Genomic DNA, 17,721 nt, shown 5'->3' on the forward strand with positions numbered 1-17,721 from the left:
CGGAAACTTATAAACAGGAGGATTTGCATCTCACCATCACATTAATATTTAATAAGCTACTCGATAGGCCCTCAGATCAGTTAATAAAGATTGAGAGATGCCATAGAGCGCTGAGACAGCTCCCTAGAGAAGAGGAACAACCAAGAGACATAATCTGTCGGTTACATCATTTTCATGAGAAGGAAGCAATTATGGGAGCAGCTAAATAGCAGGAAAATATTCTGTGTGAGACACATAAAATACAGCTTTATCAAGATTTGGCCCCAAGTACCCTACAGCAGAGAAAAGCCATCCGCCCGTTGCTACAGGCTCTACAAAAAGAAGGAATACAATATAGATGGGGATTTCCATTTAGTTTAATAGTGAGGAAGAATCAAAGATCCTTTTTTCTGAGGCACCCAAGAGACCTCCCAGAGTTTTTTCAGTTCTTAGCAATAACACCTGTTGAGATCCCTGAATGGGACCCAGACAATGATATATTAGAGAGAAAGTCGCAAAGGAGTAGGTGAACGAGCTGATGAATACATAGAATGGAACTGAACTGAGCCCTTTTTTTTTTTTTTTTTTTTTTTTTTTTTTTTTCTTCTCTCCTTTCTCCTTCCTCTCTCAGTAATGGTACTTGAGATTTTTTGAAAGGGACCTAGATATTAATATAATAGAGAGAAAGGACTATTATGATAATTCAACAGTCGGAGAATAAATAATATCGGGTTCTATAAAAGAAGTTGAATGTAAATTGGAAATAGGGCATGGGTTGGCACTCTACCGGGCGTGGTTTAGTTGGAGGAAGGGATTACCTAAGATGATAGAAATATAGGAAAATAGGAGACTTAGATAATGGAAATTGATGTAAAGTATTATATAGATATAGATAATTAAGGTAATAAGGGGTTAGGATAAATACCGCGTCCGGGAAGATAGCCACCCCAGGCCTTCTAGTAAAATACTCCATAATGTACTGATTTATATGTTGACTGTATATGCGGATTATCCCCGCTCCAGTGTGATTTTAAGGAGAGGAAATGGAATTTATGTACAATTATCACTGAACTCAATGGATGGCTGGAGGATACAGGCAACCAACGGTCTATAATTAAGAACATTGATGGCCTCTAGGAGGAAGGGGAAAAGGGGGGGAGTAGATGGGAAGGGATGAGCAAAGAGGGATCTCCAGTATGGAACCCTGTTACCCGAAAGCCACCCTTGAATTATACAAAGGAGGAGACGGGGGGGAGAGGGGAAGACACCCCTTTGGGTGGGGTGTTTTTTTTTTTTTTTTTTTTTTTTCTCTTTCTTTCTGTTGTTATTGCTCATATAGGAAAAGTGGGAGGAGGTTTGGGGACGGGGACGGAGACTTATGCCCTTAGGTATTACCTAGTACGATTACCCCCTGGGGCCGAATGCCCAAAAGAGGTAGGAGTAGATATGGGGGATCACCCTACAGGTTAGGAGCGCGATGCTCAAAAGCCCTCAATAGGAGGGTAGGAGTGGATGATGTCCACTCACAAGAAGAATTGGATGGACATAGTGTGAGGTGCACATTCAAACTGAAAGGGAGTGAAAGAGAGAGTGATGCTGGAAGTGAGGGAGTGAATGGCCGGTACACGGGGGAGGTCAGATGGAAGATGGGCTGTGCTGAAGGGAAGAGAATACAGAGCCCTAGGAAATATAATGGCGCACCTTAAAATTGTGTCCCTGAATGCCCGCGGTCTTAATAAACCCGAGAAGAGGTCTTCTTTCCTCCAAGAAATATATAAAATGGGAGTTGGGATAGCAATGATCCAAGAGACCCATTTTAAAACCCCGGACCACCCAAAATTAACTAATAAAAGATTTCCTAATGCCATATATAGTTGTGCGGCGGACGCTAAAAAAAGAGGAGTAGCAATTGTCTTCGCTAGGGGGGTTTCCCTGGAGGACCAGGAGATTTATAGAGATACAGAGGGGAGAATCCTCCTGGTAAAGGGAATGTATAATTCCAGGAAAATAACGCTGGGAACTTACTACGCCCCTAATAACAAGCAACTAGATTTTCTCCATCAGCTTATGGGGGCAATTGACGACTTCTCGGAAGGAACAGTAGTAATTGGCGGGGATTTAAATCTTACATTAGATCCGTTGATAGACTCTTCCTCCGGTAAAACCTTCCTTACTTATAAAGGTATTAGAAGGGTTAGGAAGATGCTACAAGATAGACAATTATGTGATGTTTGGCGTCTTCAGCATCCTACAACGAGGGACTATACATATTTCTCCCCTTTGCATAAAATGTACTCTCGTATTGATTATTTTTTTGTATCACATAATCTACTTTCTGAACGGGTGGAAGCAAACATCGGTTGCTCGACCCTATCGGACCATTCTCCTGTGTTCTTGAAAGTTAAACTAGAAACTAAGAAACATAAATCCTTTCAATGGAGATTGAACTCATTCCTGCTACAGAAAGAAGATGTAAGAGATAGGATATTGAAGAGCATAGAAACATATTTTAACCTGAATAAATCTGAGGATATGTCCCCCCTCGTTGTTTGGGAGGCACATAAATGTGTTATCCGGGGAAATCTAATTCAGGAAGGAAGTAGACTTAATAAGGAGAGGGAAAAACTAAGGGAAGAGTTATTAGCAAACATAGCAAGACTTGAACGACAGCATAAAGGACTAACAGTAGAAGAAACACTTAGGGAGTTAACGGCTGAAAGGGAGAAATATAGAACATTGATGTATACGCGAGCTAGATTTGCTTTTCAGAGATGTCAGCGGACTTATTACGAATATGGGAACAAAGGAGGTAAGTTTTTAGCTAGAGCTCTTAAAACACAACAACAAGCAAATTATATTCCCTATATAAATGATACGCAGTCCAAAAAACATCATAGAAGCGAATCGATAGCTAGAATCTTTAGAGAATTTTATGCACAACTATATGGGATAGGCAGAGAGGAAACTGAGGAACATAAAGAGAGAAGACGTAGAGAAATAGAAGAATACATTGAGGAGGCAGAGATGCCAAAACTTAATGAGGAAGATAGACAGAAATTGGAGGATCCAATCACACTGGAGGAGGTGAGGGAGGCAATAGCCACCTCGAAGACGGGTAAGTCACCGGGTCCCGATGGGTTTGGAGCAGAGTATTACAGGAACTATAGAGACACTTTGGCACCATACTTGATGGAAGCTGTAAACTCATTAGCGGGGAGAGGAGACGGCCATACAGGATGGGGGAGAGATTCACTGCAGTCACTAGTGACGGTTATTTTGAAAAAGGGAAAAGATCCGGCACTATGTACCAGTTATAGGCCAATAGCGCTTCTTAATGTGGATCTTAAGCTATTTACACATATTTTGGCAACCCGATTGGCGAAGTTACTCCCAGACCTGGTACATGTAGACCAGGCAGGATTTGTGATACGTAGGGAGGCACGAGACAATGTCATGAGAGCAATAATGCTAATGCAACACGCTGAATTGGCCAGGTCCCCTGTCATGTGCCTCTCGACAGATGCCGAAAAGGCATTTGACAGGGTAGACTGGGACTTTATAAAAGCAATTTTGAGACATATAGAGTTGGGTGAAAATATGATGGGAAGAATCATGAGTTTGTACTCATTACCGTCGGCAAGGATTAAGGTTAATGGAATACTATCGGAGTCATTGCAGATATTTAACGGTACTCGGCAGGGCTGTCCCCTCTCCCCCCTGATTTTTGTACTGACATTGGAACCATTCCTGAGGAGGGTGAGGGCAGACGTCAGCATAGGTGGATTAAAGGTTGGAAGTACGGTTCATAAGGTCACCGCATACGCGGATGACCTCTTATTTTTTCTAACAGGTACAATGGTTTCCCTTCCATGTCTTATGGCAGAATTTAAACGATATGGTCTTCTTTCAAAATTTAAAATCAACTGGGCAAAGTGTGAGGCTTTGGGAGTAGCGATACAACAGAAGGAATTGGAACAGCTTAAAGGGAATTTCCCTATTAGATGGGTATCAGGCACACTGAGGTACCTAGGGATAAATATTTCACCGGACATACAGAAATTATATCAAAATAATTATAAAACTATGGCACAAGAAGTGAAAAGAGATTTGAATCACTGGAATAGGCCAGAGTTTTCTTGGTTTGGAAGAATTAGTATTCTGAAAATGAATATTATGCCAAGGTTACTGTATGTGTTTTAATCAGTACCAATTAAGGTACCTGTGAAGTTTTTTGTGCAGTTGAGAAAGGATTTCCTCAGATTTATCTGGTACTCTAAACCACCACGGATAAATTATAAATTGATGACACAGCCTAAGGAAAGAGGTGGACTAGCAGTCCCAAATCCTCAGCTATATCACGCCGCAGCCGCTTTGATTAGAATAGTAGACTGGCATAAAAATAATAAAGAAAAAGTCTGGGCAGAAATGGAACAATACTTGATAAATATACCCTTGACAGGGATCCCATGGATGAATAAGAAAGTTCAGATAGCTCACCCAGCTGGCTGTTTTTTAAATAACTCCTTGCAAACATTTCATCTATATGTCAATAGGGCACAATTAATAACATCACCCTCACCCTTACTTCCGATTTCGGATAATCCAGACTTTATTCCTGGATATAGGAAAAAGAGCTCGGAAAGGCAAATTATTGGTCACCAGCAATTGAGAGCATATATGCTGATCAAAGATGGCCACTGGGAATCCTCACAGAATCTAGGTGTAGATCAATGGAGTCTGCTGCAGTATAGGTCATTTATGAGATCACAAGGGACAAGAGAGGAATTCTCCAGGGGGCTTACGCCCTTTGAGAAAATGTGCACTGAGAAGACCCAGCTTAGAGGCTACCTCTCGAGGATCTACGAGTTGATAAATTATCAACAAGATCCGACAAGGAAGTGGAGAACTAAATGGCAACTAGATTTACAAAAGGAATATACAGATACGGATTGGAAGAAAATACTATATCATACATATAGGAGTTCAATCTCCACAAGAATACAGGAGTCTGGGGTTAAACTTCTAAGTAGGTGGTATTATACCCCTAGTAAATTAAGTAAGATGTTCCCAAGAACAGATCCGGGATGCTGGAGATGTGGGAGGGAGGAGGGGTCCCTGATCCATATTTTTTGGAGCTGTCAGAAAATTAAACCCTATTGGGCAGACGTTAAAAAGTATATGGAAAGAATAACTGGACTGGCTTTGCCAGGAGACCCAGATTTCTACCTTCTACATGCCAATTCTTTAAGTATTAGAAGATATAAAAAATCCATATTGAGGCATTTAATAAATGCAGCGAGAATACAAATAGCTAGATGGTGGAGATCTGAACATGTCCCATCCGTTGGAGAATGGTTGAGAGAAGTAATGTACATATATCGAATGGAAAAGCTTGTGCAAGAAAATAGAGAAGGAGAGACCATAGCACAAGAGGCCTGGAGGGAATGGAGTGACTTTATTGAGACTGAAGAATTTAGGAGGATGGGAAGTGAAGAGGAAGAGGGAAAAAGATAGCGGCATTCATTGGGGAACTTAATTAATGGAAGCCGATGGACATGAACGGTTGCTCTGTAGGACTCGGAACCTTGCCCTCGGTTTTGACCTCCCTCGTGTATGGATGTGAAGGGATGTGTGAGAGTGTGAGGTGTTTGAGAAGTATGAGAGCCGTAGATAGGGGAGGTATCTATTAGTAAAAAGAAAAGGAGTAGGTTTGGGAAAGGTAGATAGTCTATAAGAAAGAGTTTAGTGATCCCTGATAGGATAAGAAGATATCTATCGTTGCCTCTCTTATACTAGATGTTTTTTTGTTGTTGTTTGTGTTTTCTTTTTCTGATGTTTGGGGTTTGGTTTTTTTTTTGTATTAAAATCAGCATTTTGACGACAATATAAAATGAACGGTATGTGAATACGAGTTATTTATATTTATAAAAATTTTGTATAAATAAAGAATCTATAAAAAAAATAATTGAGTGACTGTATGTCAAGGCTAGAAAAAGTGGGCGGTGTCACCAACTAAATTTTTAACATGGCAGGGTTCCCAAACTTTACACAATTGGCCACTGGGTGACTGGGATGAATATTCAGAAATCTGGGTGGAGCCTACAACAGCCAATCAAAATTTACCTATTGATTTTCAAGGGGAATATTCACATTGCTACCATTCTTACACTGTTAATGGCAGAGGCCTCAAACCTGATACAGTCAGTCATTGGGTGACTGGGGTCCAAATTCACTAAAGGGGTGGAGCCACAAACAGCCAATCAGAATTGTTAGATTGATTTCAGCCATTCTGTTATTGTCAGGGTTCTTAAATGTGACACAGTTGGCCACTGGGTGACTGGGACAAATATTCAGGAAAGTGGGTGGAGCCTACAGCAGCCAATCAAAATTCACGTTTTGATTTTCAAGGGGAATATTTACATTGCCACCATTCATGCACTCTTAATGGCAGAGGCCTAAAATCTGCTACAGTCAGTCACTGGGAGACTGGGGTTTAAATTCTGCCAAGGACCCCAAAGCTCATAAACTTGGTCATTGAGTGACTGTATGTCAAGATTAGAAATAGTGGGCGGTGCCACCAACTAAATTTTTAACATGGCAGGAGTCAAAAACAACTAACTTTTTACATGGGAAAATGTAAACTGCAGCTTTTCTTACACTCTTACACTGCAGGGTTCTCCAACTTCACACAGTTGGTCACTGGGTGACTAGGATTAATATTCAGAAAAGTAGGTGGAGCCTACAAGAGCCAATCAAAATTCCCCTATTGATTTTCAAGGGGGATATTGAAACTGCAGCCATTCTTACACTGTTAATAGCAGAGGCCTCAAACCTACTACAGTCGATCGTTAAGTGTCTAGGGTTCAAATTCAGTAAAGGGGCGGACCCAAAAATAGCCAGATTTCTTTGTTGGATAAACAGCTTCCATTGGCACCATTTTGATGCCAGGAACCCAAAAGCTCGCAAACTTGGTCATTGAGTAGTGACTGTGTGTCCAGGTTACAAAAAGTGGATGGAGTCAAAAACAGATTTTTCTGGGAAATTGTAAACTGCAGCCCTTCTTCACTGTTAATGGCAGGGTTCTCAAACTTAGCATAGCTGGTTACTGGGTGACTAAGATTAATATTCAGAGTGGGTGGAGGCTAAAAATGCCAATCAAAAATCAAATGTCACTTTTCAAGGAGAATATTAAAATTGCTGCCATTCTTGCACTGTTAGTGGCAAAAGCCTCAAACCTGGTACAGTTGGTAATTCGGTCACTGGGGTTCAAATTCAGAAAAGGGGACAGAGCCACAAACAGTTAATCAGATTTGTTTCATTTCATGGGAAAATACAAATTATTGATGCCATGGACCTCAAAGCTCACAAACTTGGTCATTGAGTAGTGACTTTGTGTCCAGGTTACAAATAGTGGGCGGAGCCAAAAAACAAATATCACTGGGAAAGTGTAAACTGCAGCCCTTCTTACACTGTTTATGGCAGGGTTCCCAAACTTTGCCCAGATGGTCACTGAGTGACTGAGATTAATATTCAGGGAAGTGGGTGGAGCCTATAATAGCCAATCAAAATTCACCTGTTGATTTTCAAGTGGAATATTTAAATTGCTGCCATTTTTACACTGTTAATAGCAGATGCTTCAAACCTGCTACAGTTGGTCATTGAGTGACTGGGATTCAAATGCTGGAGAGGGGGTGAAGCCACAAACAGCCAATCTGATTTGTTTAGTTTCTATGGAAATATACAAATTATTGATGCCAAGGACCCCAAAGCTCACAAACTTGGTCATTGAGTGTTTGTGCGTTAGGGCTAGAAAGTGGGCGGAGCCAACACCAGTCAAATACATACACAGGCAATGCCGGGTCATCAGTTGGTGGAGACAAATACAAATTTCACTGGGAAAATGTAAACTGCAGCCATTCTTACACTGTTAATGTCAGGGTTTTTAAACTTTGCACAGTTGGTCACTGGGTGACTGAGATTAATATTCAGAAAAGTGGGTGGAGCCTACAAAAGTGAATCAAACTTCACCTATTGCTTTTCAAGGGGAATATTTAATTGCTACCATTCTTGCACTGTTAATGGCACAGGCCTCAAACCTGGTACAGTTGGTACAGTTGGTCATTGGGTGACTGGGGTTCAAATTCAGAAAAGGGTGTGGAGCCACAAACAGCCAATCACATTTTTTTATTTCAATGCAAATTATTGATACCAAAGATTGCAAAGCTCACAAACTTGGTCATTGAGTGATTGTGTGTTAGGGTTAAAAAAGGTATGCAGAGCCAACACCAGCCAAATAAATACCCGGGCAATGCCGGGCAATCAGCTAGTTATAGATAAAAAGAACCCTCAGCATTCAACTGTTTGAGACTGACTACTAAAGGGCCAGTGCTCCTAAAGTATGTGATAACTCCAAATCATAACAGCAGAAAAAGTTTTGTAAGTTTTGAATGCAAGATTAGCATCTTTATCACTTAATACACTCAGACCAGTTGCTGTTGACATTTTATTTTTATGGTGACAATACCTCTTTAAGCAATACCAGTTGCCCGGCTGTCCTACTGATCCTTTGTCTCTAATACTTTCAGCCATAGCTCCTGAACAAGCATGCAGCAGATCAGGTGTTTCTGACATTATTGACCGATCTGACAAGATTAGCTGCATGCTTGTTTCTACTGTGATTCAGACACTGTTGTAGCCAAATAGATCAGCAGGACAGCCGGGCAACTGGTATTGTTTTACACGATACGATTCTTTGTGCGATTCGATTGCGATTCTATTTACGATCCGATTAAATCCGACATGTCCGATCGGGATTCGATTCAATTCGATTTGCCATTGCAAAACAATTGCAAATCGAATTGAATCGAATCCTGATCGGACATGTTGGATTTAATCGGATCGTAATCAAATCGCACAAAGAATCGTATCGTGTAGATGGGGCTTAAAAGGCGATAAATATGGCAGCCACCATATCGCTTTCACTTCAGTTTGTGTAGCATGTGCCTGCGGCACCATACAATTTTCTGTAAGATTTTCTGTAATTAGATTGTTTTCTGTAAAGTACTGGTAGAGACTGGTCATTATCTCTGGTGCATTGTCTTCCGGTTATCTCCTGCTGAGTAGAACAATGCCTAATTGCTAGGCAGATAGATGGTTAGATAGATAATTTCCAACATGTTGGAAATTATCTATCTTGCAGGTAATCTAATGCTGGCTACACACGGTGCGTTCCCGCAATCGATGCGCCGCTCGATTCCCATCGATTTGTTTATTTCCGACATGTCCGATTCGCGTTTCGATGGATCGTTAGGTCGATTTGCCATAATTTACATGGCAATCAACCTAAAAATCATTGAAATGCGCTCGGAAATAAACAAATAGACGGGAATCGAGCAGCCCATTCGATGCGGGAACGCACCGTGTGTAGCCAGCATAATGCTGGGCATACACGGCCCGGATTCTTATCAATCGAGCCGCTGATGGCTCGATTGATCATTTCTGACATGTCCGATCACCGTCTATTCCCGGCTCGATCCCCGTGGGCGGACAATGGGCAAAAACTAAGCGCTGATGAGTGCTGAGAAGGAAGTGCCCTCGGACGAGCGGGAATCGATACGCGCGGTGACGCGCCGGCATCCGGCGCATAAATGTGCCGTGTATGCCCAGCATAATGCGGGGAATATACGGTACGTTTATTCCCGCATAATCGAGCCACCCGTCCCCGCGGGCGCCCGGATCGATTCCCGCTCGTCCACGCGGGCACTTCCTTATCTTCCGCTTGTTTCTTCTTTTGTTCTGCCCGCCGGTATCGAGGGCGGAATCGATCCGGCGGGGTATCGGACATGTCGGAAATGATCAATCGAGCCATCGGCGGATCTATTATGCGAGAATAACCGCACCATGTATTCCCAGCATAACAGAAAATCTTAATTTTTGTATGGTGTGTACTAGGCATAATTGCATAGGAGCAATGGTCCATTGCTGAGTGTGGCCAGCGTCTCCTCTTCCGCTATCAGTCTGGCTGTGTAACCTCTGGCTTTGTGAGTCAGCCTCCTTATCTATAGAAAGCCAACAATCTCTCTGCACTATCAGCCTTCTGCTGATAACCTGGCTGCCTATTGTGGAGGTTGTTTGGACAGTTGTATCCGAATATATTTTAAAAAGTAAAGGCCCATACACACGTCGGATTTTTCTGAACGACGGGTCGTTTGAACGTCCCGTCGTTAAGTCGTTCGCACATCAAATCCGACGTGTGTACAGACTATCGTTCGCGTGATAAGACTGGTTTCCAGCGATCCGCCGGGCAAATAATCTTGTCAGACATTTTTTTTTTTTTTTTCTCTTATACAATGTTTGTTGAAGTAGCAGGTTTTCAGGAGAATAGACTAAAGGGGCCCATACACTGGTCGATTTCAGCGATTGATCTATTCTATGGGATCGATCAGTAATCGATTCTATCAAGTTTCCCATTCGATCGATTTGTGGCCAATTTCGATGGATTTGATCTATCTGACGAGATGGAAAATCTAGGTCGATCTGCTGCTTTGGATCTAATGGTCCAATAATGCATTTAGATTAATTTCCAATAGATTTAATTCTGAAATCTGTTCCTAGTGTGTGGCACACGTCAGATTCCTGTCAGATTTGACTTGACAGGCATCTGACAGAAATCTATCTGATGTTCGAATCTGCTGCAAATCTATGTGTATGTGGGCACCTTAAAAGTAGCCATACATCTAGCAATGATGGGCAGATTTGACCAAGAGAGAATTCTGTCAGCTACCCATACACTACAGGCAGAATCCTAAACTATTTCATGCTGGAATCGGCCTTGTGCTTCGCATCTGCCGCCCCAACGCTGTGCACCCCCTAATGTAAATGTCCCCCCAGTGCCTCGTGTAAAGGATACATTACCTGTCCGCGACCTCCGCTTGTCACCTGCTGCCTCTTGGATATCTCCTCTGCATACACGCAAGCCCCACGTGGTTTCCCAGTAAGGGCATGCGTGTCTGGTTAGCAGGCAACTGAGCCTGTTCCCGGGACTGATTAACGCTGAACGTAGGACTGCCAGAGGACGGCGAAGGACTCTGACGTGCTTATGGGGCTGGAGAAAGCCCGAGTAAGTAAAAAATCTTGGTATAAAGGCCCATTTCCACTGGCATGTAGGATGCGAGGCAATCGCCGCATTGCCTTGCATCCCCCCGCAGGTACTTCTGGTTGTCTTCCGTACAAACGAATGCAGCGTCCCGTCGGTAGCTATGGGGACTCGGATGCGTGCTGCAGAAAACTGCAGCATGTTATCCATAATTTCTACCGCTTCTCATCGTACCGGATCGCGTAGGTAAATTTGTGTCAATGGAAACGACTCCATTGACGTGAATTGGTTGCTGTTTCCACATAGCATCGCATCTAGTGGAAATGGACCCCAACACAGTCTCTGGTTTCCTTGAATAAATGTTGACCTGAACTTTGCCCAACATATGGGCTGGTATCTAATAACCTTTGTTGCCTCTGCAAACCTTTGTGGGATCTTCACCTAGGTTGTAATGTGTCCTGCATGTGGATTTATCACTTTTCCTCCCCCATGTATCCTTCATAGGTCACCCAAGTCTGGCTTCTTGGCTCAATATACCAAGGTCACCTCCTCCATTGTTAGCGCTTTTGAGATTATGCACTGACATTCCTCAGTTCCCCCGCCTGGCTTGTTAGCTGGAGTAGCAGATAAAGCAGGAATGTAGGTAGATTAAAAAATGTTATGAAAGTCATTTTGTTTTGTGCTGCTAACAGCTGTGATCAAGCAAACGTTTGATGGCTGTTTAGTCTGTTAAAATGGCCATACATAGGCCACCATTATGCCCGGTGCACACCATGCAATTTCCTGTCAGATAGATGGGTTGAAACGAGGGTTCTATTGCCTGCTCATACACCGCACACTGATTTTCCAATAGATTTCCACATGAAATGTATTTGAAATCATCCTTCTGGCCTGACATTTCTTCATCAGTTTTAGATCCTAATTCAATTAACTTTTTTCTCCTAAGAGACAATTCATATTGTTAAAATAATGTTTCAGCACTCTGCAATTTGATAAAGAACGAAAAAAAAAACCTAGGTGAAAAACTGCCAAAATTATTTCTTGCTTTTTGGTGGCTTTTAAAGGCATTTTATTGATAAGGTGTGAAAATATTGTCTGGGAGAAAACTCAGGAGAAAAAGTGAATTGAATAGGGGCCCTAAGATTTTACATTTAGAGACATACTAATAATAACAAAAAATCTAGTGCTTAGAAGGTTCTAAAATTATTTAACAATGACCTCCATTTTAAAACACAACATGTTTATTTAAAAGTGAAGCCAAAAAGGAGAAGCCTTGTGTGAAAACATCCCATGATTCAATAGCATGTGTGTAAAACCCCTTTTAGCAGCCGTAACCTGAAATATTTTAATCTATGGAACTGCTGCTACCGCTGCAGGTTGGACTGTCTTCCTGGGGTCACAGAGCTGACAGATGAGCCTTCCAGGGCTTTTTCCAAGTTATCCCCCTGCAGGGAAGTGCACTCGCCACTTACCTGTCTGGCCAATGCGCTCCCTCCTCCCATCCCCGTGGGTGCCTGCTCTCTGTGACCCAGCAGCATGTATGTACTCGTATAACATACCAGCGGGTGACTGGGACGGAGATGCTGCGAGGCTGGAGATGGAAAGGCACAAGAGGGAATGCGTTAGCTGGACAGAGGAGCAGTGAGTGCGCACCGCTAGTACTCTGCAAGGACCCTGGGTGCCCGCTATTATTTTGGGGTGGTCAGCCGTCTTTGGGGCTCATGACCAAAAGTCCAGTTTTGCCCCTATGGAAGGCAGGCAATCTACTGCCCTCCCAGTTTGATAGAGGTTTTCCGTTCATTGCGACCAATAATTTAGATCGATATTTTGCAAAAATCAATTGATATTGCGATCAGTGGCCATGTTAGGGCATCAATCTCCAACAGATTAGATCAGAGATCAAATCTGCTGTGGAAAATCGATTAGTGTATGGGCATCTTTAGCTTGGAAAAAAATGCCTTAGAGGTGACCTGTTTAAGGCTTCTTTTCCATGGGTGGCTGAACTGCTGGTTTGTTGAGCAGTTCGGCCGCCCAGGTGGCGGCCACAAGCACCTTTCAGCTGCAGTTACATACAGTTGAATGGTAGCGTTTGGTAACACTGCGCTTGTCACGTGGTGGCACTATCAGGCGGCCACAAACCATCTCATGTTGCAATTGGGCATGACAACTGCTGTGCTCTGGTGCAACTCCATAGGGGGCGCCTGTCCACCACCAGTGCCAAACACCTAGTAAGCAAGAGCAGCTAACCGGTAATGAATTTGCTGCCTGTGGAAAGTGGCCTAACATGTACAAATACAGTACATTAGAAGGCAATATATAAACCTGTCAGATAAGCTTTTTGTCCCTAGGGTTGTACAAAGGACAAGGGGACACGATCTGCATATGGAGGAAAACGTTTTTTGCTGTCTGTTTAGAATCGCTGTAATTGAATTTGCCCAACCCCAATGTCTCAACACGGCTACCTGATCCTGAACGAAATCACTTGAAATTGATTGTACTGGACGGAAGGTCTAGCTTGAAATTGGGTGGGATCATGGCAGCAAGCAATTGCCCAGGGCCTCATAGCTGTTGACAGCCCTCCAACTAATAGTGGTTTGCCAGGGCTGTGGAGTCGGAGGTTTCAATAAACTAAGGAGCCGGATGATTTTTGAACCAAATCCATAGCCTTTGTAAAAATTAGACTAAGGAGTCGGAGCATATTTGGGTACCTGGAGTCGGAGTCTGTGATTTCATAAACGTCGGAGTCGAATGATTTTTGTACCGACTCCACAGCCCTGGACCTTGCAGAGTACTTGTGCGAAGACAGCAAAGTCACCTAAAAATGCAGTGGTGGTTTCTGCCTGAAGTATTTCCAACGCTTTGTTGCCACCAACAGTGGCGGGCCTCTGTGGCTTGGCAGTTGTGGCCTAATAGGTGGCTGCTGCAGTGACGCTAGTGCGGATGGCCACTGAGCTTCAGAAAAACCTTCAGGCAGAAGCAGGGCTGTGGAGTCTTGAGTCAGAGCAATTTTGGGTACCTGGAGTTGGAGTCAGTGGTTTCATAAACTGCAGAGCCAGATGATTTTTGTCCTGACTCCACAGCCCTGGGCAGAAACCTCCACTGTGTTCTTGCCATAGGGAGGACGGAGTTTCACATGAATGGTAATTTACGGGTGAGCAGGTGAGTTACTATCCTTGGCACCCGCCGCCTAAAACCGTAGTTTACATTAACCCTCCTGGCGGTTTGCTAAAAATTCGCTAGGGGGCAGCAAATGATAGCCGCTGCTCAGCGGCATCCCCCCAGCCCCTCCGTTCGCCTCCGGCGATCAGGAGATCCCGTTCAAAGAACGGGATCTCCTGGAGGGCTTCCCCCGTCGCCATGGTGACGGGGCGGGATGACGTCACTGATGTCATCGACGTCGTGACGTCAAAGGGGATTCCGATCCACCCCATAGAGCTGCCTGGCACTGATTGGCCAGGCAGCGCACAGGGTCTGGGGGGGGGGGGGGGGCGGCAGCGGCGCGGCGGATCGGCGGGTAGCGGCGGCGATCGGGCACTGCACGCAGCTAGCAAAGTGCTAGCTGCGTGCAGCAAAAAAAAAATTATGCAAATCGGCCCAGCGGGGCCTGAGCGGTGCCTTCCGGTGGCATAGCCCGAGCTCAGCTCGGGCTTACCGCCAGGAAGGTTAAAGAGACTAAACAGTCTAAAATCAACATGCCATTTATTTTTTTCTCCATACCTGTGTTCTTGACGTCAGCTATCCTAGTGGATTGTATTGGCCACTGAACTAACCACTGCAGTTCTGTGTTGGGTGTTTCTTTCTGATTTAGGTATTCAATGACCCAATCCATGGTCATATAGAACTACACCCCCTGCTGGTCCGAATTATAGACACTCCACAGTTCCAGCGCCTACGAAACATCAAACAGCTTGGTGGCTGCTACTATGTCTTCCCAGGAGGCTCCCACAACCGCTTTGAGCATTCTATTGGGTAGGTGATTTATGTATCAAGTTGTGGACTGTGCTTTTTTTTTTCTTTTTTTTTTTTCCCTGGGAAGGAATGTTTGCATTCTGTAGTTTTACAGTACTTTGTAACCTTTCCTTTGTAGGATAAGTTGCATGCAAAATAAGTGGAAAAAATGACTGTTGAAATGAAAATGCTAAGATTTGGTAGCGCTTTTCTCAAGGCACTCAATTTTGTGGGGAAAAAAAGGTTAAGTGAGCATTTTATAGTGGTTGTAAAATATCAGTAAATTTACCGATATTCTACAATGATCTAATAGATTATGGCCTCGATTCATAAAGCATTACCTCATGCGGTAATGCTGAAAACAGCAGACTTTACCGACCACTTAGCAAAATGTCAATTCATAAAGGCTGTTACCGCATGAAAAGCTGACATTACCGACCAGGGAGATAAATTACCGACTTGGCTGCAGTTACCGACAACACATGTCAGTAAATTGTCAGCAAATGTCAATTCATAAAGCCTTCAACAAGCGGTAAGCCTGGCGGTAGTTACCGACACCTCTGGTGAGGCGATAACAAGTTACCGACAGTTCTGACAGCTCTGATGAATGCAAAAGTGCAGAGATCCGAAGTCTGTTTGAGTCATCAGTTGAGAGAGCCAGAGAGCCCTCTGTGTGAATCATTTCAGCAGGCAGGGAAAGACTGTGTGACTCATCTGTCTGAGTCATCAGTGGAGAGAGCCATCTGTGTGATTCATTTCTGCAGGGCAAAGAGGGAATCGGGACACTGCTCTACTCTACCGCTCAATGGGCTGCGGTAATTTACCGACCTTCAAGGGCAGCTGGGGAAATCTTTATGAATTAGCACACAGACCGGGAAAATACCGAGTGCGGTATTTTTCCGACAAGATTTTTTTTATCGCACTGCTGTTTATGAATCGAGGCCATAGTGAAGTATCAGCAACCTTCCCCTTGGTGGGCAGCTAAACTCCACACACACCTACACACACACACACACACACACCTACACACCTGCTAAATAGCTCTCTGAGCCCGCTATTGGCAGCCACAGTTCCCATAGCGTGTGCCCATTTTTTGGTTGCTCTAAAATTAGCTGCTCCACCCAAAATGTCTCCAAGTCCTTGACTCCGGATCCATATCATTCAATTGCAACTCCCGACTCCTCCGTTTATGATGCCTCCAACTCCAGGTACCCAAAATGGCTCCGATTCCACAGCCCTGGCTTTTCTCCTGTTGAGCTCAAAGCACTTGAGCGCTTCATTTTCAGTCAGCCACCTGGAGCATTAAAGTGGGCCCAGGATAAAAACAGATCATGCTTGCACAATAGTTACCTTTCAATATTAATTGAAGTTAAATGGTAACTCACCTATACTTTCCTAGTGGTTCTGGGTCACCCTGAGCTGTTTAGGTAAAGGCAAAAGAAATCCTGAAATTGATTGCCTTTATGTGCATTGTGCAGTTTACCTCCTCCGCTGCTTTGTGGGAAGTGTGGCTTATTGTAGATGCTCTCACTGTTGTCTTGTTCTCTCAGTAACCTAGTGTCTTGTTTGCACAGTGTGGGGCACCTGGCAGGACGACTTGTTCAGGTTTTGCATGATCGCCAACCAGAGCTGCAAATTAACCAGAGGGATATGCTGTGTGTCCAGATCGCTGGCCTCTGCCATGACTTGGGTAATGGTTATATCTATATAATGCTTTACAGAGAACACTGAATCATTCTCACCCACCTCTGCACCAACGCACCTACTCACTTCCTCAGAGATTATTAAAAGCATTGGGCAACACAGTGGCCTTGCTGAGCACTGGGTCCCGGTTCGAATCCCAGCCAGGGCACCACACACACACACACACACACACTCACTCACTCACTCACTCACTCACTCACTCACACTCTCTCTCTCAGGGGTCTTTTAAAATATTGACAACAGCTGTACTTTTCATTTTCTACATTGTAATTTCTTACTGGATTTGGGCTGTAAAGGATTCCTTTAGGGTTGTCCTGTTGCTGTGCTTAATAGTTCTGCTTTTAATTCCAGGCCATGGACCATTTTCTCATATGTTTGATGGGAGATTTATGCCACTGGCTTGTCCAAAAAGAAAATTTAAGGTCTGTATTGTATGACTTGTGCTTGACTTACCTGACCTGTACATTGGTCACATCCGTCTGTCCGTTGTTCCAATCACGGGGAGTTTGAGAAGCACTCCCTGTCTTCTCTTATCTGTTGAGAGCTTCATCTGTAAGATCTGCCTGTTATTATTATTGGCTACGAGTAGCTACTTGTAATCGAAATTTAAATTAGATATCACTGCCTGTGGCAGTTAATTTACTTCCATCCCTACTTCCTCCTTCCAGGTTTGAAGGGGAGCGTAACGGAGTGGAATGCATTGATTATAGGCGGCGGCATGGGTAAATCTACTTCCTCCTTTAAACCCGGAAGGAGGAAGTAAGTGAACACCCCCTCTGCCGCGGGCAGTGCTATTTAATTTAAATTTCGATTACTCATGGCCAACATCCTTACTGCCTGTAACATATCCTTGTTCTGCTCCCTCTCCTTTGCTTCTTCTCATCGTGGTGTGCTTCAACTCATTATATTACATTCCACATAATCTGACATAAATTCCAGTAGAGAACCGATGCAGTAGATGTGACAAAGACCAAGATTGTGTACACAATACAATT

General features: G+C 43.7%; 1 protein-coding gene across 1 annotated transcript in view; it reads left to right on the forward strand.

The window, feature by feature from the left end:
* LOC137542046 (deoxynucleoside triphosphate triphosphohydrolase SAMHD1-like) overlaps positions 1 to 17,721 on the forward strand; it is a 90,183-nt gene that overhangs the window by 21,541 nt on the left and 50,921 nt on the right. Inside the window, exons 4-6 of the mRNA XM_068263653.1 lie at positions 14,883 to 15,043; positions 16,597 to 16,712; positions 17,078 to 17,148. Coding sequence (XP_068119754.1) covers positions 14,883 to 15,043; positions 16,597 to 16,712; positions 17,078 to 17,148 — 348 coding nt within the window. The remainder of the gene's footprint in view (positions 1 to 14,882; positions 15,044 to 16,596; positions 16,713 to 17,077; positions 17,149 to 17,721) is intronic.

Source organism: Hyperolius riggenbachi, chromosome 12 (genome assembly GCF_040937935.1).
Source record: "Hyperolius riggenbachi isolate aHypRig1 chromosome 12, aHypRig1.pri, whole genome shotgun sequence".
NCBI classification, from domain to species: Eukaryota; Metazoa; Chordata; class Amphibia; order Anura; family Hyperoliidae; genus Hyperolius; species Hyperolius riggenbachi.